The sequence below is a fragment of the Protopterus annectens genome, chromosome 8.part0, assembly GCF_019279795.1.
Source record: "Protopterus annectens isolate FY-2018-M chromosome 8.part0, PAN1.0, whole genome shotgun sequence".
NCBI classification, from domain to species: Eukaryota; Metazoa; Chordata; order Ceratodontiformes; family Protopteridae; genus Protopterus; species Protopterus annectens.
Window position 1 is genome coordinate 590913456 of NC_056741.1, and position 27674 is coordinate 590941129.

A 27674-nucleotide genomic window follows, 5' to 3' on the forward strand; every position below is an offset into this window, starting at 1 on the left:
TATTGGATTCCTGCATCAGATGCTGTCTCTTCTTCCATGACGTCAGGTGGTCAGGTATAAAACATGCAACTGACGCCATTACATCCGTCTTTCTTGCCGCACGGTGACCGAAGCAGAAGCAGTTCGCAAGTGCCGGTCAGCCGACTCCTGAAATTTTTGTTTTCGAGTTTCAGAACCGAAGTCTTCAAAAAAGCTAAGTACCCTGTTGGGGATCCTTTTTCTTCCTCTTAACCGATGTCAGTAAAAGTTAACAATTGTATTACCTGTGGAAAGCAAATACCTGAAAGATTTTCATTCGTATTGCATTCCTTGCTTAGGCCCAGGCCACGATGTCCCTCGCTGTCTGTTTTGTGCCTTACTCGACCCCTGGACTATTCTTCGTCGTTTTTATGCAGCAGATAATTTTGGTACTTGGTTTAACTATCCAGAAATGGCTTCATTAAGCCATCCGACTACCGACATTTCGAAAAAACGTAAAGATAAAGACAGAGACAGACCGCATAGGTCCAAAGCTGCTGACGACGCTTCCGTTAAGCTAGTCACCAGTTCACCAGTACTCAGTGAGGAGCTTTCACAGCCCATGAAACCCGTTACTTCAAATTCGCAGGCCTCTACTGAGACCCATTCAAAGTCCGGTATGCCGCAAGATGCTTCTTTGACTATGGAACCTGTGGATGTCTCTACCTTGGATGGATCTAGAGCCGCTGTGCAGGCACCGGCTTCTGAGGATGTATTCAGGCCTACTGACTTGCATTTCAAACTGATGCCATCTTCTTCTTCAAGGCCTAAAACTCGACCCACGCCTAGAAAACTGACGTCCAAACCACATGGTCAGGCCCATATGCCTAAAAAAAAAATGATAAGAATGGCTGAAGACCTTATTACTTTAATTAGGGGAAGCCAGCCTTCACCCTCTAAGAGACCTAGAACTGATTTTCCTTCTGATTCTTCTGATCAGGATTCTGAAATTTTTGTTTTTTCTGATTACCAAGATTTGCCCTCGACTCTGATGCAGAGGATTCCATTCCCTCTGCTTCCCCTCCAGAAGATTTTTCTTTTGGTGAAACCTTGCACACTCTTAGGGAGCATTTCCGTTGGGAAAGCCAGGATTACTCTGACTCCAAAAAGAGGCTTAGCGAATTCATACTCCTCCCTCAACACAGGCCTTTAGCTATCCCTCCTGTCCTGGACTTTGTAGATGATGCCTTCTTGGAATCTAACCTGGCCCCAAACTCTTTATCTCCAGCTCCCAGGAAGCCTGACAGGTATTACAGAGTATCGGACTCTCACAAGTTCCTCTTCAAGAATCCTACTGCAGATCCAGAGACCATTTCCCAAGGACCTAAAGGCATTAAGGCTACTACTGCCAAAAACCCTACCCCCTCTGATAGAGATTCCAGGGCCTTGGACAGATGGGGTAAAAAGGTATACACTTCTGCTACTTTGGCCATTAGGGCCAGTTTCATATGTTAAAGTATCAGCAGCATATTATGGGACTACTTAAACAGAAAGTAATGTTGATTCCTGACTGTGCTGAAAATAAAGAATTACAGGATTTAATGCATTCTGCTCAACAAGATGGTAAACATACTTTGCAGTGTGGTTTTGACTCTTTAGAAGCATCTTGCAGGGCTGCTGTCACTGGGTCTATGCTTAGAAGGCATGCTTGGCTTAAGGAGCAAAATTTGCCAGATCATGTTAAAGCTAAATTACTGGATGCTCCCTTAAACCAAGACTGCCTGTTTAGCAGCAAAGCAGAAGAATCCCTTAAAAAGATGGAGGAAAAAGCTAAATCTCTGCAAACTGTTAAAGATTTCCTGCAAGTACAGCCTCCTAGATTTAGCAGGCATTGGCCTTCTAAGAATTGGTCCTTTCCTGTCTCTTCCAGGCCTTCTCAGTCCAAACCCAGGAACAGCAGACCACCTAGGCTACAGTCTCATGATACTCACAGGCCTAAGCAGTGGGGGTCTCCCACTTCCAAAGCTGGAAGTAGTAAGACGCACCCCTATAGAAAAATGTCACAATGACTTAACCTTAAACCTTCCAAGCCCTGCTCAACTGCCTGCTCCCTTAGGGGGAAAGATTGCCCTGCATGCAAAAATACTGGGAACTCATTACCCAGGACAAATGGGTTTTAAATATAGTTTTCCAAGGATACAGGTTCCACTTCCACACCTTACCAACCCCAAACGGTTGGCTAGACCTACCCCCAAATCAGTGGGCAGAGGCTCAACAGCAGGCTCTCTCTCTTCTAAGTATCAGGGCTATTCAACCTGTCCCAGCAGAAGAAAGGGGACAAGGGTTTTACTCAAGACGTTTCCTGTTACCTGGAAAAGACAGCTCCTGGCGTCCTATCCTGGACCTCTCTATTCTAAACACCTTTTTGGTAATCCCAAAATTCAAAATGCTAACACTTCAACAGCTGCTTCTTATGCTAGGCAAATATGCCTGGTTGGCAACCTTAGACTTAAAGGAAGCATACCTGTATATTCCAATAAGGGAATCTTGCAGGAAATACCTACGCTTCAGAGCAGGCTCCATGCACTATCCGTTCTCTGCACTTCCCTTTGGCTTATCTACTGCGTCCAAGGTATTCACAAAATGTCTAGCTCCAGTCATTGCATTTTGCAGGCAAAGAAATATTCACATATGCCCATACCTGGACGATTGTCTAATTCAGGCAGAAAGCCAGGACATGCTACTAAAACATCTGGCATTTGTAAAGAAACTTCTAACCTCACTGGGGTACACCATAAACGAAAAGAAATCTCATCTAGTACCCTGCCAACAAATTGTATTCCTGGGAGCAAGCTTGAACACAACTTCCCAAATGGCTTACCTCATGCCAGAGAAACAAGTTTATTTGACAGTCTACTTCAAACTACTGGCCACAAAGACCCAGCTATCTGCAAGGAAAATCATGTAAGCCCTAGGGTTCATGGCCTCTTGCATTCTACTAATTCCATATACAAGACTGCATATGAGGAAACTACAATGGTATCTAAAAAGCCTATGGTGTCAACATTCTCAGGACCTAGAATCAATTATTCCTATCATTCCTTGCATAAAGACAGAGTTCCTTTGGTGGGCAGAGGCCTGCCACCACAACAAGGATCTCCCATTCACTCTACCCCCTGCCGCCCAAACCCTAACAACAGACACATCAGACTATGTATGGAGGGGGGGGCTCACTTGGCAGGGCAGTGCATTCAGGGCAAATGGAACCCGAGTCAGATGCACCTGCATGTCAATCAAAAAGAAATGTTAGCTGTACAGAATTCCTTGACAGCCTTCAAGGACCACATTCTTCCAGGACAATTATTGGTAAAGACAGGCAACACCACTGTTATGTGGTACATAAACAAGCAGGGGGGAACCCACTCGTACCCTCTCTGCAGACTAGCCATGGCTCTGTGGAACACAGCCTTGAGCTACTAAGTGCACCTACAAGCTCAGTTCCTGCCAGGCAAGCTAAATTCACTGGCAGATGACCTAAACAGAAATCTCATGGACCACACGAGTGGAAAATGGAACCAAAGATATTAAACCTTTTGAGAAACAAATGGGGGAATCCAGAGGTAGACCTGTTTGCCTCCCCTCAGAACTACCAATTGGACAAATTCTGCACAAGGACTTCCCACAGTCAAGCTTAGAAAGTGGATGCCCTGTCCTTCACCTGGGAAAGCCTCTCAGTTTATGTCTTTCCCCCTCTGCCTCTCCTCTCAAAAGGTCTGCTAAAGATCAAACAGGACAAACCAAGGACAATACTGATTGCACCAGACTGGCCACGCCAACACTGGTACCCCGTCTTGCGCAGTATTTCACTGCTGGAACCATGGCATCTGCCTCAGACCCCTTCCCTGCTGTCCCAGCAGGAGGGCCAGTTTCTGCACTCTCAACATCAAACCCTGAGCCTTGCAGCCTGGCTAATTCCTTGAACTCTCCAGTGACATCCCTCAGTAAGCAGGTGGTAGATGTCATTTTGGAGGCAAGGAGGCCTAGTACTAGAAAATCCTATGCTGAAAAGTGGAAAAGATACTTTTCCTGGAGCCAGACTCAGGGGATGGGCAGAACGGTGCCCAGCTTACAGCATATTCTTCAGTACTTAACAGAGATGCTCCACAAGGGCCTTTCCTTCTCATGAATTAAAATTCATGCCTCTGCCATTTCAGCTCATTATAATACTGAACCACCCCTCTTCTATCACCCCCTGCTAAAGCAATTCCTCAATGGGGCCAAAAATTTAAGACCACCCAGGAGATCCCCTTGTCCAGCCTGGGACCTTAACTTTGTATTGGAAAAGCTTACTCTACCTCGTTTTGAGCTAGCTGCAACTGCAGAGTTGTAAATTCCTTTCTTGGAAAACAGCCTTCCTTCTAGCCATCACTTTGGCAAGAAGGGTGTCTGAATTACAGGCCCTCATGGCAGTGAAGCCATTCATCATCTTCCATGCAGACAGGGTGTCCCTCAGGACCAATCCTTCCTTTATGCCCAAGGTGGTGTCTAGTGTAGCCCTTAATCAGTCCATTCATTTGCCTAATTTTTTCCCAAATCCACAAAACAAAGGAGAACGCATACTGCACTCTTTGGACATGCACATGCAACTTATATTTTATTTGGACAGGACTAAGCCTCTCAAAAAATCTGAACAGCTGCTAGTTGGCTTTGCTGCAGGGGCAGAGGGGGAAGCCATTTCAAAGCAAACCATTTCTAAGTGGATAGCCCATTGCATTCATTTCTGCTATAAGCACGATGGAAAACCTACCCCACAGGGGATAAGATCACATTCCACCAGGGCTGCATCTAACTCTACAGCCTTTCTCAGAGGTATCCTTACCAGGGACATCCTAGAAGCTGCTAGCTGGAGCTCTGTACATACCTTCACCAAGCATTACCACATGCCTATTTTTTCTAAATCCAGAGCTGGTTTTGCCACTGCAGTTTTGCAGGGCTTAATAGCTGGTCCTAATGCTCTCTAACTTCCTCTTCCCTTCCTTAGCTTTGGGAATCAACCCAAATGTAATGACTGCAACAGTGAAACATGAAGAACATAGTACAGTTGTGTACACTTACCGTAAATATAGATGTTTGAGTGTATTCACTGTTGCAGTCCTGGTTACCCTCCCTCCAGCCCCCGACTTCTCTTGGCTTTACTTTTCTTCTTCTTTAGTACATTTCAGCTTTCTGGTGTATTTGCTTTTTATTGGAGGTGTAACCTAACATATAATTGCTTTCCATTATGGGAGCACCTGACATCTGGGGCAAAAAAAAACTGATGTAATGGCATCGGCTGCATGTTTTATACCCCTGACGACCTGACGTCATGGAGGAAGAGACAGCATCTGACACAGGAATCCAAGACTTTGATATTCAGGCCGGCTGAGGGCTACCTGCAGGCAGATAACCCAAATGTAATGACTGCAACTGTGAATACACTCGAACATCTACATTTATGGTAAGTGTACACAACTGTACTTTCCAAGGGGAGGCACAGGAATACCCACAATCTAAAAAGAGGGTTAGGGAGTTCCTTGATCTCCCAGAACACAAACCTTTGGCTATTCCTCCTGTATTGGAGGTGGTAGAGGATGTTTTTATGGACTCTTCCCTAAATTCTCTACCTTCAACCCCTTGAAAACCAGACATGTTGCACAGGGTGCTGGACTCACTTATACCTCTTCAAAAACCCCTCTGCTGATCCAGAGGTTGTCACTTCAGGTCCCAAGGGAGCAAGAGACAAATCTTCAAAGAAACCTTTACCTGCTGACAAAGAAATCAGGGCCCTTGATATGTTTGGTAAAAAAGTCTACACTTCTGCTACTCTAGCAATGAGGGCCCTTAACTGCCAGTTTCACATGATAAAATGCCAACAAAGTATTTTAGATAAAATGAAGCAAAAGATATCTCCCCAGAGAACAAGAACATTTCTAAGGAATTGTTGGACCTTTGACATTCCAGCTCCCATCTGGCTAGACACTCATTACTCTGTGGCTATGATGTTATGAGGGCCTCTAACTGAGCTGCTGTATCTGGCTATAGGATTAGAAGGCATGCTTGACTTGGGGAATAGACCTCACCAGACCATGTCAAATCCAAACTTCTAGATGCACCCCTGGATAAGGACTTCCTTTTCGAACCAAATACTAAGACTATGCTAAAAAAGATGGAAGATGAAGCAAAATATATGCAAACTGTCAAGGACTTCCTCCAAGTTCAGCCTCCCAGGTTTAGTAGGAATTTTCCCACTAAACACTGGTCCTTTCCCTCTCAATCTAAAAGTAGCCAGAGGAAACCCCAGTGGGAAAGACCTCAAAGGCAGCATCAGTAACAAGGCCCAGACAGTTGTCCTCAGGAACCTCCAGGCAGAGGAGTTCTAGGCCACAGGGCCCAGGCAGAGAGCAGTAGTGACTCTTCCTTTTCCTTACCCTTCAGGTCCCTTTTTCTACTTTTGACCCTTGCTTATAGTTCATCTTGGGGACTCCTACTTCTACTTCTAAGGGGCAAGAAAAAACTGATGTCATGGTGTCTGCTTTCTCCCTTTATACCCAAGCGTACTGACATCAGAGTAAGACATCCACCAGCCTTAGGAGGAGGAGAGAGATTTTTACTTTGGTAGTCGGACGAGCCAAGGCTTCCACAGCAGGAAATCCGACAAGTCAGGACTGCAACAGTAAATACACATCTACATCTACATTTATGGTAAGTGTACACAACTGTATTTCCCACTATACTGCAGCCTCCCACAACTAGTTACCAACATTTTTCAAACTTCTGAAATTTAGATCGAAAATGCTGGTAACAAATGTATTCAACATTGGGACCATATAATTAAGTGAATGGAACCCATATATCCCTACAATCCAAGACACCCACTCATTTATATCTTCATGTTTAAACTTGAACCAACCTTCACTTTCAACCTTCCTCTCAGACTAAAACCAGTGACCATAGCCATGGACAACATTCCTGCTGAATATATTAAAATTGGTGCAGATGGACTAGAGTTTCCCGGTATCAATCTTGATTAACCATTCCATCACAAAAAATCATGTTCCCGCTCTCTGGAAAACCGTCTTTCATCATACTGCTAAATTAGTGAATTCTACAGACTGTGTGAATAGCTTTTGGTGGGAGACAGACCCTTAGCTATATTATCTGCTGTGGTGGCACCTGTGTCCCTTATAAAAAGGGCGAGTCTATAAAATACTCAATGGCATAGGCACAAACGTAAGCCATCCTCTAGCCCTTAGGGACTGAAAATTGGGTAAAATCTGGGTAATAATGACTGAGCTTGTAAGGCCTCTTGAACTGTAGCATAATTATCTCCTATGAACCTATGAGCCTATGAATTTCTTGTCTCAATTGTCCTTGAAAAGTACATTCACTCTCAGATATGTCACTGATAATGTCATCTCTAAGATTCATCATGGTTACACCCCACATCACAGCAGAACAACTGCAGGTAAACTTTAGGCAGTCTAGTATCATTCCTTTTCCACCATGTATCTAAGGCATTTGACACTGTCCCCCACCAGAAGCTATTCCCACAACTGTTTACTCTTGGCCTCACTCACTCCTCTGTCTCCTGGCTTCATGTCTAATTAATTATCAAGTAGACAAGAAGCTGTAAAATGGAAACACTATCTCTCTCCTTTCCTCCCTGTATGTGTAGTGGTCCCTCAAGGATCTCTCGTAGGCTCTCTGCTTTTTAACATCTTTACAAGTAGTGTCCATAGTGCAACAAAACCGTCCAGCACAGTACAGCATGCAGAGGACTTATAATTATCTGCTCAGCTCCAACACTCTCACAACTACAAAAAACATTAAAAGAGTCCTTTTCATGCACTGAGTCATATTTTTCAACTGCTTAATCCTAAATAAAAAAAAAGAGATTAATGCCTTTTCTATCCAAACTTCCATCAAGCCAAAGACAAACTTTTCACATCTTATAAACAAGCAACCCTAGTATAGAAATATTATCCCATTCTAAATTACTAAGAGTCACAGTGGATGAAAATCTTGGCATTTGCCAACACATTTTGCAGGTCATCAAAAAATAAAACACAAAAAACTTGGTGCACCCAAATGATTAAAACCCTATTGTCCAGACACAACTAGAAAAACTATTCCCTTTTATTAAGTCCTTCCATGACTCCTTTATGCATCTTCAATTCTTGCAAATCTGCATTCTGCCTATAAGATACAATTTGATACATGCTATAATAAAGTAGCTAAATTTGTTTCCAACTTCCCCAACAGAACACATCACTGCTTAGCTCTAAAGAAAATAAAGTGGATGGAACTATCACACTACATACCCTACATGCATCTCTTTACAGCCCATAACCTCATCTATAAACCCCAACATTGTCCACATTTATATAATAACCTACAACAGTATTCACTAGCTCGGGTACTACATTAAGCAAAGCTTCTGTGTTAATTACTGCCAAATGAAACAATGCTGCATTAGACTTGCTTTAATCATGTCCCAAAGCTTTGGAATGCCCGTCTACTCCATTGAAAACACATAAACAAACTGAACATCTTTTAAGCAAAACTTAAACAAAACCCAGCTATGTGCATGTTCAGTAACACAATAATTTGATGTCCTTCAAGGATGCATCTGCAGTCCTAACATATGGGTTGTCCTGCCTGAGGCAGCCCTTCGGTCGGCCAGATTCCAAAGTCTGGGTCTGGCCTCGGCTGATGTCGCACTTCACCCGACGTCATAGCTGCTGTCAGTTGGGTGTAAAGGCATCAGCCGATGCCATTTTCCTCAGTCTTTCTTGCCGCGTGGTGCCCGAAGCAGAAGCTGTTCGCAAGTGCCAGTCGGTCAGAACCAGAGATTACTACTACCGAAGACTTTTAAAAAGCTAAGTACCCCGTTGGGGACTCTTTCTTGCCTCAGCCGATGTCAGAAAAAGTAAATAACTGTTTAACTTGTGGGAAACAAATACCTCATAAGGATTTCCACTCTTACTGCCTTCCTTGCTTAGGCCCAGACCACGACGTAGCAGCTTGTTTAGCCTGTGCTTCCTTCAACCGACGGACACTTAGGCATCGGTCGGAGTTTGCAGAGGAGTTTTTCGGCCCCGCTTTTGCTTACAACATGCCGTCGGAGACTCCGACTTCACAATTAGCTAAAAAGCGTAAGGAAAAGGACCGACACTCGCGGTCCGCAGTTTCGGCTGAAACCACGGTTAAGCCAACCGCGAGTGTCTCGACACAATAATTTGTTCTCATAACTCTTCAAGACACTATAAAGCAACCTACTTAAATATATTCACTCACACTATTTATCCAGTCATAGTGTGCCATATCTCCCTTTCTTCTTACTATCTCTCAATGTTTCTTTTCTCTTATACACCATTGTATGTTTCCATTCCTTCCTTTCTTAGAAATTGTATATGTTAAAGTTTGCCAGTTACCTTATATGGCTTTGATCTGTAATCATTAGCTGTTTAGTGTATACTGAATGTATGTTTCTGTATAACCAGTTTTATTGAATGTGAATGTTCCTGATGTAACAATTGCATCTGTGGAGCTTTTCTGCCCTGACCACTACTGAAAAGGGATAGTGGTGCCCAGTCAGGCTGTTCTGGATAGCAAATGCCAATAGGTAAGTAAATAAATAATAAAAATGCAGGCTCAAATTAAAAAGTAATGAATCATAAATAAGTAAAAAATGAAACAAAAAATAGAACTGAAAGCAGTACCCTCCCTCTGGGTTACAAATAAACTGTCCTAAGTGGATGGTTCATTGGTTATGGTCAAGAAGCTAAGCCACCAATAGTGAGAGACTAAATAATGGTCCCCATTCAGTAGGTTCTCCCCATGGAAAAGGTTGCAGTCACTGATCTAGTCATCCAGACTGGTTTTAAAGGCTACTAAAGAAGTGTTCTGCTCAATACACAAGGACAATCTTATCCTGAATGGAGATTACATTAGGTCAGGTACCTGTCATGGCATCTACTGGTGCTGATGTGGTAGTATCGATTTAGATATCTACAGCATTTACTTTCTTTACTGCCGGTTCTGTGTAGGTGAAAGAGTTCAAAGAGTGCTGGGTCATCCATAGTATGGAAGGCTAAGCAGATATTACCCTTCAGCTGTCTGTATGACTAACTAATGAGCGCTTGTAATCAACCAAGGTAGCTTAGGATACTGAGACCTAAGATCTTGTGGTGAAGAAACACTGAGGACTTTTGAGTTGGTTTAGGTGCTTAGCAAGTTACATGCCAGAGGGGACATTATATTCGATGATGGGCCTAATAAGGGGGAAGTAAAGAGGACTGTGATTTCTTAAAGGAGGTACCACAAAAGATAAGTCATGCAAAGCAGAGTAGTTTTCTAACCACTGCATTGATGTGGTGGTCAAAGGAGAGTCTGGTGTCAACGCAGGTACCCAAGTACCTGTTGACTACTGAAAAAAGTGCTTAGAGTTGCTTGCCTGAATTGGGGAGGAGGGAGGGGCTGGTTCAACAGGAGCATGTCAAGTTATGAAAAAGAACATCTCCATAAACTCTAAGCAGGTCCATGAAACTGCCAAGAGCCCTTCAACTGAGGATCTGAGGTGCCTTGCTGGGGGTATAGTGTTTCAGCAACTCCTTTAGATAGAGTGGACCCAGGCTGTGTGTGGCACAATTGGTGAGATTCAAAATTTTAAATATACACCTGGTTGCAGTCAGCAGTCAGTATAGGCCATGCAAGCCCGACACGATACAACTGGTTCTAGGAGTGCCAGTCAGTAATCTTGGAGTGGAATTCTACATCCACTGCAGACAAGCCAGCTCAACGTGAGTTAGCCCAAGATAAGGAACATGAAAGTAATCCATTCAAGTCACCACCTGAGCATGAACTGCTGTCGCTAAGTCTGAAGACAGTATTCATTTCTTTATCTGGGATATATTCCTAAGATAAAAATAAAATATCCTAATGACTAATCCTTTATCACAGCTATATGTATAACCACTGACTTTCATACACAGCTGCTTAGCAAGAAACATTCCTTACAAATTTAATTCAAATAAGAAAGATGTACGGTTACTGAATGCTTTATTCAGCTGGCCTCAATCAGAATGCTCTGTGTTCTTTCATGTGTTTGTAATTTTAACAAATGTATATGTTTTCTCTTTATGTTTTTCATGTTTTAAAACGCACTAAGGATGAACATATTGACTAAGATTTGGTCATGTGCTGTTTTTATATCTAGATATTTCTTTAAGATGTTATGTTTTCATCATGCTGTATTTTGAAGGAAAACAGGAGAGCTATGTTTCATGTAGTGACTTGTGTAATGACTTTTATTTATTGCATTTTACATACTTGCTGGATCTATTGCTAAGTTCAAAAAAAGTATCCTTTTGACTGAAAAGCAATGCTTGCAAACAGTTTTGTATGAAACTAACTACTGATAATGGTGAGTTTAATGGGAAGAAACATGGCATATTTTAATACATTATGATATGGAATTGAAATAAATTTCCATCAAATGACATGTTGCTTTTTACTGCAGATAATTTACTTGTGTCGCCGGAAAAAACATGGAGACATGGAGGTATTTGCTCCTCGTGGATCCTACAGTCAGATGAATGACAGGCATGATTATCCATTGTATTCCACTCATAGCCGATTTGCAGCTCCCAATGGAAAATACTCTGGCAAAAGTGAGGTAAGATAAAGACAATTCACAGTGGCTAAACGTTACCTTGCTTGTTCTTTAATGTCTCAGGATGCTTTTGTAAGAGTCTGTTTGCAGCCTGTTATAGAGACTGTACCCATTGTTCATATTTCCTTACTGGCATTCTTTGGTTAAACTATACGTTATTGAACTTACCCATGGTATGCATTGTTCTCAGATCTTTCTAGGAGTGAGGCAGGTACAAAATATTTACAGCATTTTTCCTTAGCTCCTTTATTTCAAAATCATAATAAATCAGCTGATAGAGAATTGTAACACACACTGGAATGTAACATTTGATGAACCCATTGTTTGTATACAAGATGATAGTGCCACATGACCTTTTCCTTTAATAAGAAAGAAAGTCATCAAAAGTCTCCCTTCAAAAGACAGCAATGTTCACTGGTGAGTCCTTGAAATGTGCATTTCCAAAATTCGACATTTCTTAGCTTTCTAATGTTTTAGAGTGTGTGAGCAACCACATGGCAAACCAACCGTACCACTGGCCCTGTTTCAAGATATTTTGACCAACTAAGGCAAAGGTCATTAACAAGCTTCTGCAATGTTTTTGTGTTAGCTGCGATCTGTCTGAGAAGTGCTAGGCATGCGATTGCGGATGCATTTTTAAAGTAGTTTTCACAGGGATTTTAATTCCACAGCCCCACACCTTTTAACTGTCTTGATTTTTACTCAGATTTTAGCTCTGTCCCTCTTAAACCCTCCTAAAACTGGTTACTTTTGGAGAAGATGTGGTCCATTACACTTAATAAATAATGTCAGTAGAGTTACAGACATTTTTTACTTTGGAAAATGTATATTGATTCACACTCTTTTATTCTGTCAGTGTGTCAAGTTAACAGTAATATTTTAAAAGTGCCCCTGATTTTCCCTAATTGTTTCTGGATTCATCCCCGATTCTGTTGAGATTTGTTCCCTATTCAGTTAGAGCTATGCAGCCCCTGAAGAGATGAATGTTACTTTAAGAGTTAGGGTACAGGACATATTATTTCTTTATCTAAAAGATAAATCTTTGGCAGTACCTCAAAGTATGTATTTTTAAGATGATGGAGTATTATATCAGTCCTTTTTAGAGACCAGGGTGGCACAGTGGGGCAGCAGATAGTGTTGTCACCTCACAGCAGGATGTTCCCTGGTTCGATTCTCAGCTGGGGTGCTTTCTGTGCAGAATCTGCATATCCTCCCTGTGCTTGTGTGGGTTTCCTCTGGGTGCTCCAGTTTCCCCCCACATTCCAAAGGCATCTAGCAAGTGGATTGGACACTCTAAATTGTCCCTAGGTGTGAATGTGTGGTAAGGATGAATTACCTTGGCAGAGCTAGCCACCCGGTTTTGTAAACCTTGGCTGTAGATGATGGTCACTGTTGAAGTGAGACTCTGACTGCATGTGCAAAAATAGGAAAAGGGGTTGAGGATGGATGGATGGATCTCATTTTGATTGGGTTTCATTCGGCAACAGATTTTTCCATCATGCCAAATATGTCACTCAGGCCTGCCATGTACTAATTTGTCTCTCTCGCGCGCACACACACACACACACACACACACACACACACACACACACACACACACACACACACACACACACACACACACACACACACACACACACACACACACACATGTATTGAATATTCTCCTAAGATGACCTAAATGCATCACTTTGAGGGTGCCATTTCCAATCTAACAAGGCATTAGTAACTGCCGAAGAGTTGTAGGGCTTAGGAATTTATTCCCATAGACGATCATATTCTAAATGCTGCAACTCTAGCTAATAAAGGCTACATTTCCAGGACTTTTAAGAAAATGCTGCTGGCTTTGATTTAGTCACAGAATCAGGGCTAATCATGTAAAGATACTGGTAGTGTTAGTTCAGAAGCAGTGTGTGACATAGCTAGTATTTTAACCATCCTAGTGATCATATTATATATCTTTGAAATTGGTACGGATATTAGGTTGATATATCAAAGTGGCTGAGTTATGTCCACCCAAACTAGTTGATTGCAAGTTAATTTGGTAAACTGCTCCTGAAATAAGCCAAATGAAATATTTCTTTAAATTCAGTATTTTATTTATTTAAAAACAAACCTCAAGAGTAGCATACATTTGGCCTATGACATGTTAACACCGTAACAGCTGCATAGAACATACAAACATCAACACTGAATAGTAAAGTGCCTCAAAGTAAATTTGATACCATAAAACAAATGAAAGGCAGACCATTTTTGTAATCTCTTCTGCTAGAAATATGCATTTGGTGAAGTTATTTATTTTGATGAAAACTTGCTCAACTTGTGGGACTGTTGTACTTGGTAGGAAAGGAGGGTGTTAATCTGTAGTGCACTTAATTATTGGGTATTCATTTGACTACAGACAAAAATGTCATTATCTGTTTGGTTATGCCAAGCATGTTAGTAGAAGCAAGTTTCCTAGAAAGGATTAGTAATTAGCCCCTGAGGTTTGGTGAACTCGTAGGTAGCTAAAGAATGCAGGATCCTTTTTCTGGAAACCCCTTTGATCAGCTGCGTATGATTCAGCTGCAACGAAACAGTCATCAAATGACCATACTGTAAAATACCCTGATAAGTGAGTCTCCAATTATTGTATACTCACTTGCTTTTTCCTCCTGTGCTTCCTTGTACAAGTGGCAGACAATCTTTGCTTACTCAAATGATGGGAGGCAGAGTGAAATAAAGTGAAAGACATCTTTAAATGAGCTGGGATTGCTAAAGCATTAATGTTTTGTAAATAAGCTTGCATAACAGATGGTCAGAAGTTAGTGAAATATTGGATACAAAACCTGAGCCTTTGTGTGACACCCCACGCATTAAAGTACCCTGTAATAATGTAGGCAACAAGCAAAAGGACTGAGAGAATATTTGGCACCTTAGCACTGACAAGTGTCAGAAGCATGGAACTGCACAGCAAATGGAATAGGGCTAATGGGCCACATTACAATATCAGTAGCTGTTTAATCCCAGCAGGACAGACAAATAAAATTGTTAAAGCTTACTATCCCAGAAATAAGGATTCTGTGTGTATAGATGAGTAGTTTGACTGTTAATAAGAACATAGTTCCAAACTGTGGCTTATAAGGGAACTTACAATTTTCTAATTACACATTCTTACAGAGGAGGTATACCAGAAAGTCTAGTCATCTAAGTAAAAATGTAGGTCTGTATAGAACTGAATAGCATAATTAAAAATAAATAAAAGAAACCGCTGAGTTAGGAAAACTGGATGCTGTCTTTCCTAGTCCCCAAACCCTGTGGCTGCCTGCATTGTTTTAGATATTTGTCTGAAGTCAAACAAAATTGTTTAGTCAAATGCTACACAGCATGTCTACTGGTCTAATTAAAGTAATGGGAAATCATTCAATACTTTCATATTACTCTTTTAACAGCATGTTTATTGTGATGTGTGATTCCTTTCATTTGGCTGAAATTAAAACTGCAAGGTTCTTTAGAGCATTAAGTGGCAACTTCTGCAATGTGTGCCGTTAATGTAGCAAATTCTTCTATTTGCATGCTGCAGAGGAATGCCAATACCATTCAGTTTCCAGTAAGTCATTCACATTGTTTCTATGTCACTGCACTTTGTGATTGTAAATTGTTAAACCAAATGTAGCAATGCAAACAGAAACGTAATTATCATTGTTGTAAGGATATGGATTTGTTAAGCTGTGCAATCACAATTTTTTTCTTTTCCCTGTCCTATAACTAAATGTAAAGTTGCTCAAGAGTTTTTCAGAGGCCGAGTGTAAAAAAATGTCATTGGTTGGTCTTAACTGTCATCTGATACATATCTCAACTTCAAGTCTTGTCTAGCTAAGTTGCACTTGCATTTCATAATTAAAAATGGATTCCCTAGCCTTAATGCTTATTACCGAAGCTGTATGCAGTGAAACAAAACCAGCTCAAACTGCAGCTATCTCCCTGCATGATGATGATGGGACAGTGAGTGTGAAATCTCAGTTACTACATTGATGTTAGAGTGTGCTATCCCAACACAAGGTTATGAATTCAAGTGGGAATTAAGGTTATAATAAATGACTCTGTGGAAATGTTTATGGGAAGCTGCAGTGTATTTACACTGATTTATATAAAGCTAAGCTCTGAGAAAATATATATAGATGTAAGTGTGTCAGACCTCTCAACTGTCCAGATTTTCTCAGTGTCCAGATTTTGCCTCATATTTTTGGTCTGTTTCACAAAAAAATTAAGGTTTTCTGAAAAATGGCAGGAAAATAATTGGGTATTAAAGCCATAAAGAATAAGCCAAGGTGGTACAGCGGTAGCGTTGTTGCTTCACAGCAAGAGGTTCTCCCATTCGATTCTCGGCTGAAGCGCCTTCTGTGTGGAGTCTGCATGTCCTCCCTGCAGTCGAGTGGCGTTCGAAAGACATGCATAGAATGGGTGTGCCTTCGTTGAAGGTTGGGCGTCGAGCTGGCACCTCGGCACCCGTAAAAAATCTACTGCCAATCATTAGGAGACTGGAGTTCCGCTGTGGTGACCCCTAACCGGGAAAAGCCAAAAGAAGAACAACATTAAAGCCATAAAGTTATGGCAGACATTTTGAGTTATTGACTTCATATCCTTCAGAAAATTCATGCTAATGCAAAACATCTATCAACTTTCCAAGTTAGTAAGAGCAATATTTAAAGTGTCCCTGTTTTTAGGCCTTTGTCCCTCAGTAAAACCTTGCGTAGGATTAAGAAACAATTTCATAAGTGGCAAAGGGTTTACATCACATGCTGAAGCTGTTGTTGTCTGATCTTTTGTTGCTGATACTGTATTTAAGTTTGTCATTTTGTCAACAGATGTTCACTTGGTACTTATTTTAGCAATGTGTAAAGACTCAGACATATATTTTAGTTACCTCTGAGGTAAATAGATAGCAGGGTGAGGGGGGGACAATCTTTAGTTGCTTTGGTACTGAAAATTCTTTCTCCCAACTGTAGCACCCTCAGACTTAGAATGTGTAAGTAAATGGGATATTAGAAGTAAAGCCCTATACATGAGGGAATTCCTGGGAGCCTGATCCTCTATAAAAATGATTAATTTTAGCGTTGGTATATTTCCACAAATATCCGCTCTCCTCAAGTGCATATGATAGGCCTTTTCTGTACTGGATGTAATGAATTTGTGGTGAAATGTATGAACTCTTGTGTTTAGAACTTTTACATTTCATGGTAACATAGTAAGCTACAAGTCACAAATGTGATATTCATCGTAAAGAACACTGTTGCTTGATCATGTTGTGTGAATTCTAAGATTTGGGACTATGCCACAGGCAGACATCCAGTCATCTGGGCTGACATTTATAGCTTACAGACTTTGCTCTGCAAAACCACATTTCCCATGTCATGGATGCCAGCAGAACATGTGATATAAAGGCAAGAAGCACCTGTGCTGTCTTCAGCTCCTTTTGTTGCAGTGAGCATTCATAGGTTCATTGGTAGATACTAGGCTGTTGGCCCTAGGGCCTATATAAGCCTAGCCAAATGGCACCCTGGCTTTTGCCACCCAAAAGCTTTGTTTGATATAGATAGGTAGTTTGTTCCAGAGTATGGGAAGTCTCTGGGACAGGAATCTATCCCTCCAGCATGTTCTGTTTATTGTGGTGACAAGGTTTAGGTCCCTAGAGTGTGTAGCTCGGAGGGATTGGGATTTCTTTACGTGGAGCATGTCCATCAGCTCTGGCTTTGACATAGCTTTGTATATTAGGCAGATTCAGATGTCTTTTTGTCAGTACCATGCAAGGCAATCTCCAAAGCTATGGTAAGTGCCCATTTGGGGATGTTTGTTTCTGCCTTTGTAGTTTTATTGCATTGTGCTGTGATTTACTGATTACATCTGTGAGATGAAAATCTTTCTGAGGACAATGTCCCCCCCCCCCCAGAGAGGGCACTAACAAATGTACTTGTGGCTGACAGATTCTGTAGGATTTTATAGGTTCATAGGTGTTTACTATGCTAATGACTACAAGGGCCTTTAGCCTAGCCATGCATCCGAAATTTCGTACAAGTTCTGGTACCTTTGATAAGTGTAAGCAGAGGCTTGAGAGATGAAACATTAACAATGAGGAGCCTGGGAGATGAACCATTTACTGGTTGTTTAGAGACGTAAGTGCCAGGGATGAAATTCCTGTTCCCCATCCAATTGTCCAAATTACGCTTGAATTGGGATAGGGAGTAACTCTGCTTCACATAGATGGGGAGCCTGTTCCAGAGATGGGGTGGTCTCTGGGATACATACCTGATGTTCTTCGTGTTTCACTGTTGCAGTCATTACATTTGGGTTATCTGCCTGCAGGTAGCCTTGAGCCGGCCGGAATATCAAAATCTTGGATCCCTGTGTCAGATGCTGTCTCTTCTTCCATGACATAAGGTTGTCAGGGGTATAAAACATGCAGGTGATGCCATTACATCACTCTTTCTTGCCGCGCTGTGCCTGAAGCAGAGGCAGTTCGCAAGTGCCAGTCGGTTGATTCCTGAAATTTTCGTTTTCGAGTTTCAGAATTGAAGTCTTCGAAAAAAGCTAAGTACCCCATTGGGGATCCTTCTTCTTGCTCTTAACCAATGTCAGTAAAAGTTAACAATTGTCTCACCTGTGGAAAGCAAATACCTCATAAAGATTTTAATTCGTACTGCATTCCTTGCTTAGGCCCAGACCATGATGTCCCTCGCTGTCAGTTTTGTGCCTTATTCGACCCCTGAACTATTCATCGTCGGTCTATTTTTGCAGCAAATACTTTTGGTACTCGGTTTAACTATCCAGAAATGGCTTCGGTAAGCCATCCAACTACCAATATTCCGAAAAAAATTAAAGATAAAGACAGAGACAGACCGCATAGGTCCAAAACTGTGACAACGCTTCCGTTAAGCTAGTCGCCAGTTCGCTGGTACTCAGTGAGGCGCTTCCGCAGCCTCTGATACCCGCTACTTCAGATTCGTAGACCTCTACTGATACCCATTCGGAGTCCGATATGCCACGAGATGCTTCTTCGACTATGGAACCTGCAGATGTCTTTACCTTGGATGGGTCCGGAGCCACTGTGCAGGCACCGGCTTCTGAGGGTGTATTCAGGCCTAAAAACAAATGCTTAGAAAGGCTGAAGACCTTATTACTTTAATTAAGGAAAGTCAGCCTTCCCCCTCTAAGAGACCTACAACTGATTTTCTTTCTGATTCTTCTGATCAGGATTCTGAAATTTCTGTTCCTTCTGATTACCAGGATTTGCCCTTATCTACCTATGAGGGTTCTGATGCAGAGGATTCCATTCCCTCTGCTTCCCCTCCAGAAGATTTTTCTTTTGGTGAAAACTTGCACACTTTTAGGGGTCATTTCTGCTGGGAAAGCCAGGATTACTCTGACTCCAAAAAGAGGCTTAGGGAATTCTTACTCCTCCCTCAACACAGGCCTTTAGCTAGGGTCTATGTTAGTGGATTGAAGTATTACTACTTTGAATGTACTAATATCAAACCCTTTGCAATGAAAGCTGAAAATAGCGAAGCTGCAAAATATCGAATACTTTCCTAGGGAAAGTATTTGGTGGGCCGTTTCTGCAGCTTCGCTATTTCCTCGACTGGGGAGCGAAGGTTATGGACTGGTTTGAGGTAAGTGTGCGAATGAAGGTGAGTGTGCGATAGGGACCTTAGGTTTAGCGAGCGGGTAAGGTGAGTGTGCGATAGGGACCTTAGGTTTAGCGAGCGGGTAAGGTGAGTGTGCGATAGGGACTTTAGGGTTAGGGAACGGGTAAGGTGAGTGTGCAGTAGTTACGGACCTTAGGGTTAGGTTTGGGTTAAGGTAAGTGGATAGCTAGTAGTGTATGTATGGTTTAGTGTAGGGTTTTCTGAAGTGTATGTGTGTGGATTATGTATTTTGGTGTGCTTGTGTTGTGTGTATGTTTGTTGGAACAGCAAATTTTTTCCCTGGGAAAAAATTTGCTGTTCTGAGTGTTCGATGTTGTGGTGTTTTGAATGAAATGGTTAGATATTAGAACATTCGATGTAGTAATACTTCGATGTTCTAATATAGACCCCTTTAGCTATCCCTCCTGTTCTGGACATTGTAGATGATGCCTTCTTGGAATCTAGCCTTGCCCCAGACACTTTACATCCAGCTCCCAGAAAACCTGACAGGTATTACAGAGTACCTGACTCTCACAAGTTCCTCTTCAAGAATCCTACTGCGGATCCAGAGACCATTTCCCAAGGACCAAAAGGCATTAAGGCTACTGCTGCCAAAAACCCTAATCCCTCTGATAGAGATTCCAGGGCCTTGGACAGATGGGGTAAGACGGTATACACATCTGCTACTTTGGCCATTAGGGCCGTAAATTGCCAGTTTCATATGTTAAAGTATCAGCAGCATATTATGGGACTACTTAAACAGAAAATTATGTTGATTCCTGACTGTGCTGAACATAAAGAATTACAGGATTTAATGCATTCTGCTGAACAAGTTGGTAAACATACTTTTCAATGGGGTTTTGACTCTTTAGAGGCATCTTGCAGGGCTGCTGTCACTGGGTCTGTACTTAGAATGCATGATTGGCTTAAGGAGCAAATCTTGCCAGATCATGTTAAAACTAAATTACTGGATGCTCCCTTAAACCAAGACCATCTGTTTGGCAACAAAGCAGAATAAGTCCTTAAAAAAATGGAGGAAAAAGCTAAATCCATGCAAACTGTTAGATTTCTTTCAAGTACAACCTCCCAGATTTAGTAGGCATTGGCCTTCTAAGAGTTGGTCCTTTCCAGTCTCTTTCAGGCTTTCTCAGTCCAAAGCCAGGAACAGCAGACCACCTAGGCTGCAGTCTCAGGCTACACACAGACCTAAGCAGTGGGGGGGCTCCCACTTCCAAAGCTGGAAGTAGTAAGACACCCCCTATGGAAAAATGTCACAATGACTTAACCTTAACCCTTCTAGGCTCTGCTCAACTGCCTGCTCCCTTAGGAGGAAAGCTCGCCCTGCATGCAAAAAACTGGGAAGTCATTACCCAGGACAAATGGGTTTTAAATATAGTTTTCCAAGGATACAGATTCCACTTTCACACCTTACCAACCGCAAACGATTGGCCAGACCTACCCCCAAATCAGTGAGCAGAGGCTGAACAGCAGGTTCTCTCTCTTCTAAGTATCAGGGCTATTCAACCTGTCCCAGCAGAAGAAATGGGACAAGGTTTTACTCCAGACTTTTCCTGTTACCCGGAAAAGACAGCTTCTGGCATCCTATCCTGGACCTCTCTATTCTAAACACCTTTTTGGTAATCCCAAAATTCAAAATGCTAACACTTCAGCAGCTGCTTCCTATGCTAGGCAATGATGCCTGGTTGGCAACCTTAGACTTAAAGGAAGCTTACCTGCACATTCCAATAAGGGAATCTTGCAGGAAATACCTTTGCTTCAGAGCAGGCTACATGCACTGTCAGTTCTCTGCACTTCCCTTTGGCTTATCTACTGCGCCCAGGGTATTCACAAAGTGTCTAGTTCCAGCCATTGCATTTTGCAGGCAGAGAAATATTCAAATATACCCATACCTGGACGATTGTCTGATTCAGGCAGAAAGCCAGGACATCCTATTAAAACATCTGACATTTGTAAAGAAACTTCTAACCTCACTGGGGTACACCATAAACGAAAAGAAATCTCATCTAGTACCCTGCCAACAAATTGTATTCCTGGGTGCAAGCTTGAGCACAACTTCCCAGATGGCTTACCTCACACCAGAGGAACAAGTTTATTGACAGTCTACTTCAAACTACTGTCCACAAAAACCCAGCTGCCTGCAAGGAAAATCCTGCAAGTCATGGGGTTCATGGCCTCTTGCATTCTAATAATTCCATATGCAAGACTACATATGAGGAAACTACAGTGGTATCTAAAAAGTCTATGGTGTCAACATTCTCAGGACCTGGAATCAACAATTCCTGTCATTCCTTGTATAAAGACAGAGTTCCTGTGGTGGGCAGAGGCCTGCCACCTCAACAAGGGGCTCCCTTTCAAACTACACCCTGCTGCCCAAACCCTGACTACAGACGCATCAGACTATGCATGGGGGGCTCACGTGGCAGGGCGGTCCATTCAGGGCAAATGGAACCCGAGTCAGATGCACCTGCATATCAACCAAAAAGAAATGTTAGCTGTACAGAATTTCCTGACAGCCTTCAAGGACCACATCCTTCCAGGTCAATTATTGGTAAAGACAAACAACACCACAGATGTTCATCATGTTACACTGCTGCAGTCATCACACTTGGGTTATCTGCCGTCAGGCGGTCCCGCAGTCGGCCTGAGTTCCAAAGTCTTGGTCCGGCGTCAGTTGTGGGTTGCTTCTTCCCTGACATCAGAGCGACAGGGGTATAAAAGAGGCAGCCAAAGCCATTTTCTTCAGTCTTTCTTGCGGTGCGGTGCCCGAAGCAGAAGCAGTTCGCAAGTGCCGGTCGGCCGACTCCTGAGATTTTCAAATCGAATTTTAGACCGAAGTCTTCAATAAAGCTAAGTACCCCATTGGGGAATCTTTTCTTGCCTCAGACCGATGTCAGAAAAAGTGAATAATTGCATTTCTTGTGGGAAGCAAACACCTCATAAGGATTTTCATTCTTATTGTATTCCTTGCCTAGGCCCAGACCACGACGTCACTGGTTGTCGGTTTTGTGCTAGGTTTAACAAACGTACTATTAAACGTTGGTTTGATTTTGCCCAACATTATTTTGGTAGAAAATTTAACTATACCATGCCATCGGAGCAACCGACTACCGGGATGCATAAAAAACACAAAGATAAGGACAGGCAGCCGAGACCCAAACCAGACACTGAAACCTCCGCAAGGCCAGTCGCCGGTTCTCCGGTTTTCAGTGAGGCATCAACGCAGCCCCTGACGACCGCTGATTTAGAACCCCAGGCTGCATCTGACTCCCAAGCAGAGATTGCTGGGCCTCCAGAGCCTTTATCTTTAGGCCCTTCCGACTCCTTGGCTGAGGGGGATTCCGGTGTAGTTGAAAGGCCTTCAGTTGCTGAAGGTGTCTTCAGACTGACTACACTTACTATAAAATCCTATACAGAGCTGAAAACTCCTTTAAAAGTTAAGAAGCCTGTACAGCAGTCTCCAGTACAAGGCCCCATGCCTAAAAAACAGATGCTTAAGATGGCTGAAGACTTAATTACCCTCATCAGGGGTTCCCATCCCCCTCCTGACAAAAGGCCTAGACAGGAGGAGGACTACGCTTCGTCTGACCAGGTTTCCATTTCCTCAGATTCTTCTGAGGAACAGGAGTACTCTTTTCCCTCTTATGAAGACTCTGATGCTGAGGAGTCTATTCCTTCGGCATCGCCCCCTGAAGACTTGTCCTTTGGGGAAACTTTACACACCATGAGGGAACATTTCCACTGTGATGGCCAGGATTACTCTGATTCCAAGAAAAGGCTCAGAGATGTCCTTCAAGGATGCATCTGCAGTCCTTACATATGGGTTGTCCTGCCTCAGGCAGCCCTTCGGTCGGCCGGATTCCAAAGTCTGGGTCCGGCATCGGCTGATGTCACCCTTTTCCCCGACGTCAGAGCGCCTGGGGTATAAAACCGTCAGCCGACGCCATCTTCCTCAGTCTTTCTTGCCGCGCAGTGCCCGAAGCAGAAGCAGTTCGCAAGTGCCGGTTGGCCAGCTCCTGTGATTTCAGCTACCGAAGTCTTCACAAAAGCTAAGTACCCCATTGGGGACTCTTTCTTGCCTCAGCCGATGTCAGATCAAACGGTTAAAGTTAATAATTGTTTAACTTGTGGGAAACAAATATCTCATAAGGATTTCCACTCTTACTGCTTACCCTGCCTAGGTGCAGACCATGACGTCTCGGCCTGTACAGCCTGTGCTTCCTTCAATAAACGCACTCTTAGGCGTCGGGCAGAGTTTGCAGAGGAATATTTTGGGGAAAATTACTGTTATAAAATGCCGTCGGAGCTTCCGACAGCACATTTACCCAAAAAACGGAAGGATAAGGACCGACACACGCGGTCCGCGGTTTCGGCCGACTCCACCCCTAGGCCTACCGCAAGTGTCTCAGTCTCTGCTGAAGCCGAATCTCTTCTGCTTCTGACCGACGACACCGCACAGCCGGTAACTTCGATTCCGGAGGCCACCACTGAGTCGGTCTTAGAATTTCCGTCTGAAACCGGTGCTCCAGAGATATCCGACACCATTTCTGTTGATAAAACTACTCCAGCACGTGGGACAGCCAGGCCTCCTGTATCCATGTCCATTAAGGCCTTTACACGTGCTAAAGCTGCTAAACAGCCAAGATCTCTCCCTCCCAAGGCTATTCCTCAGGGATCCACTACCGGTTCACAAATTTTGAGTTTAGCTGAGGACCTTATTTCCTTAATCAGGGGCTCTCAGCCACATCCAGACAGGGGCTCTCAACCACCTCCAGGCAAAAGGCCCAGGGTTGAGCAGACAGATCCCCAGTCTTCTGATGAGGCCTCAGATGACTCTGCCCATTCAGACTACCAGGAGGAGGCCTTTCCGACCTACGAGGATTCTGATGCAGAGGAATCTATTCCCTCGGCCTCCCCCCCCTGAAGAGTTGTCCTTTGGGGAGACCCTACACTCCATGAGAGAGCATTTCAAATGGCAAGGCCAGGAATTCTCTGATTCCAGGAAGAGGTTAAGGACTTTTTTGCATTTACCTCAGCATAGACCTTTGGCTATTCCTCCTGTTTTAAATGTTATAGAAGATGTGTACTCCGAGTCTAGTATTTCCCCTGACTCCCTTCCTCCGGCTCCTGTCAAACCCGACAGGTACTACAGGGTCCCGGACACACATCTATTCCTTTACAAGGGCCACTCTGCTGACCCAGAAACTATTTCCCAGAGCCCTAAAGGGGTTACAACCACCACTACTAAGAATCCACTTCCTTCTGAAAGGGAATCCAGGGCTTTAGAGAGATGGGGTAAAAAAGTGTATACTTCTTCCACACTTTCTATGAGAGCATTAAATTGTCAATTCCATATGATACAGTATCAAGAATATCTGTTAGATGAATTGCATAAAAAACTAACCTCGCCTGAACCCCTAGATCGCAAGGCGCTTCAGGATCTGGTGCATAACTCCCAGCAGGTTAGCAACCATTTCTTACAGTGTGGTTATGATGCATTGGAAGCTTCATGTAGGTCAGCAATGACAGGTGCAGTCATACTTAGACATGCTTGGCTGAAGGAACAAATACTTCCAGATCATGTTAAAGCAAAGCTTCTGGATGCACCACTGGAAAAATAAAAGTTATTTGGTTCCACGGCTCAAGAGGTCTTAAAGAAATTTGAGGAAAAGGCTAAATCAGTACAAACAGTCAAAGATTTTCTCCAGGTCCAACCACCAAGATTCAGCAGAAATTGTCCTTCTAAGAATTGGTCCTTTCCGGACACAGACAGATTTCAAAGAGGCAAAAACAGGCGTGCCAGAGGTAGAGGGCAAGCTCGAGGCTCCTACAGAGGACGTCAATGGCAGCCTCCTAACCAGAGAGGTAGTGCAGGACCTACAACTTCTGCACAAGGACAATCTCAATGACTTGACTTTGACCCCGCCAACCAGGGCTCAATTTGAAGCACATTTGGGCGGAAAGCTATCTTTATTCTCAGAAAATTGGCACAGTATTACAAAGGACAAATGGATACTGCAAATAATAGACAAAGGATACAGATTCCATTTTCATACATTACCATAGAGACAAGGCATGCCAAACCTGCCACCAAATCAAAGGGCAGAGGCTTTCAAGCAAATTTCCAACCTACTACGAATGGAAGCAATAGAAAAGGTTCCTTTCACAGAACAAGGCCAAGGATTTTATTCCAGACTATTCCTTGTTCCAAGAAAAGAAAAGCAATGGAGGCCTATTCTGGACTTGTCCGCACTGAATACTTATCTCATCATGCCAAAATTCCAAATGCTGACCTTACAGCAACTCCTTCCCCTGCTGGGCAAGGGGTCCTGGCTCGTAACTAGACCTCAAGGAGGCATACCTGCATGTCCCTATCAGACAAAGTTGCAGAAGACACCTCAGATTTCTTGCAGGTTCAGAGCATTATCAATTCTCAGCATTGCCCTTTGGCTTATCTACTGCGCCCAGAGTATTCACGAAATGCCTGGCATCAGTAATTGCACATTGCAGACTTCAGGGGATTCAAATATACCCATACCTGGACGACTGCCTTATACAAGCGGACAGCCAACAAACATTGGTAAAACACTTGAATTATACCATCTGCCTACTACAGGTTTTGGGATACACAGTCAACATTCAGAAATCAAGACTTGTTCCATCCCAACGAATAATTTTCCTGGGTGCAAAACTGGATACAAACACCCAAATGGCTTTTCTCACAGAAGAAAAACAAGAACAATTACCGGATTATTTCAGAAATCTGACAACACAAACCCAGCTGACTGCAAGGAAAATCCTACAGGCCCTGCGTTTCATGGCATCTTGCATTCTTCTGATTCCACAAGCAAGGTTGCATATGAGGAAACTACAATGGTACCTAAGGAGTCTATGGTCTCAACACAGTCGCAGCCTAGAAGCCTTGATCCCCCTCATTCCATGCCTTCAAAAGGAATTTATGTGGTGGGCACAAGCAAGCCAGTCAAACATGGGTCTGCCTTTCAGCAAGCCACATATCAGCCAAACCATTACAACGGACGCCTCAGATCATGGATGGGGAGCGCACATGGAGGGCAGGTGCATTCAAGGACAATGGACACAAAAAGAATTGCACCTGCACATCAACCAAAAGGAAATGCTGGCAGTGATTCATTCAATCGAGGCCTTTGAACACTTCCTGCATCAAGGTCATCTGCTAATAAAGACAGCCAATACCACAGTTATGTGGTACATAAACAAGCAAGAAGGTACCCATTCCTACCCTCTTTGCATGCTGGCAATGAATCTTTGGGAACTTTCCCTAAAACTCAATATAGAGCTGCAATCCCAGTTCGTACCAGGAAAGGACAATGTACTGGCAGACATCCTAAGCAGAAACATCATGGATCCACACGAATGGATGTTGCACCCAGACATCTTTATTCAGATAGCACAATCATGGGGAAGGCCGGACATAGATCTTTTTGCCTCCCACCACAACCATCAACTGAAGAAATTCTGCACAAGTACATACCATCCTCAAGCATGGAAAGTGGACGCCCTCTCTTTCAGCTGGAATGCTCTAAGAGTATATGCATTCCCACCTCTACCGTTAATGACCAAGGTCTTACTGAAGATCAGGGCAGAGCAACCAAAAGTGATTCTGATAGCTCAGGACTGGCCAAGGCAACACTGGTACCCACTGTTAAAGAGCATGTCACTCACAAAACCATGGCCTCTACCACAATGGCCACTCCTTCTGACACAGCACAATTACAAAACTCTGCACTCCAGCCTAAAAACCTTGCAGCTGACAGCCTGGAAAATACCTTGACTCCCCGCCAGGATAAACTATCCAAGAGAGTAAAGGATATCATCATGGAAGCTAGGCGGCCTTCCACAAGAAAGGCATACTCAGCAAAATGGAAAAGATTTTGTACCTGGAACACCACAAAGGGTCAAGATCCGACAGTGATGAGCATTCCACATATCCTTGAATACTTGGCTGAATTGCTCCATAATGGCCTTTCTTATTCTTCCATAAAAATTCATGCTTCAGCAATTTCAGCAGAGTACAACACTGATCCACCTGTATTTTCTCATCCTCTGCTAAGGCAGTTTCTAAGAGGGATAAAAAACATCAACCCTCCGAGGAAACCACCAGTGCCTACATGGGACCTTAACTTCATGTTGGAAAAATTAACTCTACCTCCCTTTGAACCAGCAGCATCTTCAGAACTACAATTCCTGTCTTGGAAGACTGCCTTCCTTCTGGCTATAACCTCAGCAAGAAGAGTATCTGAGTTACAGGCCCTCATGGCAGTACAACCATTTCTCATTTTTCA

The 27674-nt window shown here is 43.1% G+C and overlaps 1 protein-coding gene across 2 annotated transcripts in view; it reads left to right on the forward strand.

Moving 5' to 3' along the window:
• LOC122808941 (mucin-1-like) overlaps positions 1–27674 on the forward strand; it is a 626079-nt gene that overhangs the window by 398091 nt on the left and 200314 nt on the right. For both annotated transcript variants that reach the window (XM_044080094.1, XM_044080093.1), the window contains exon 6: positions 11519–11674. In XM_044080094.1, coding sequence (XP_043936029.1) covers positions 11519–11674 — 156 coding nt within the window. The remainder of the gene's footprint in view (positions 1–11518; positions 11675–27674) is intronic.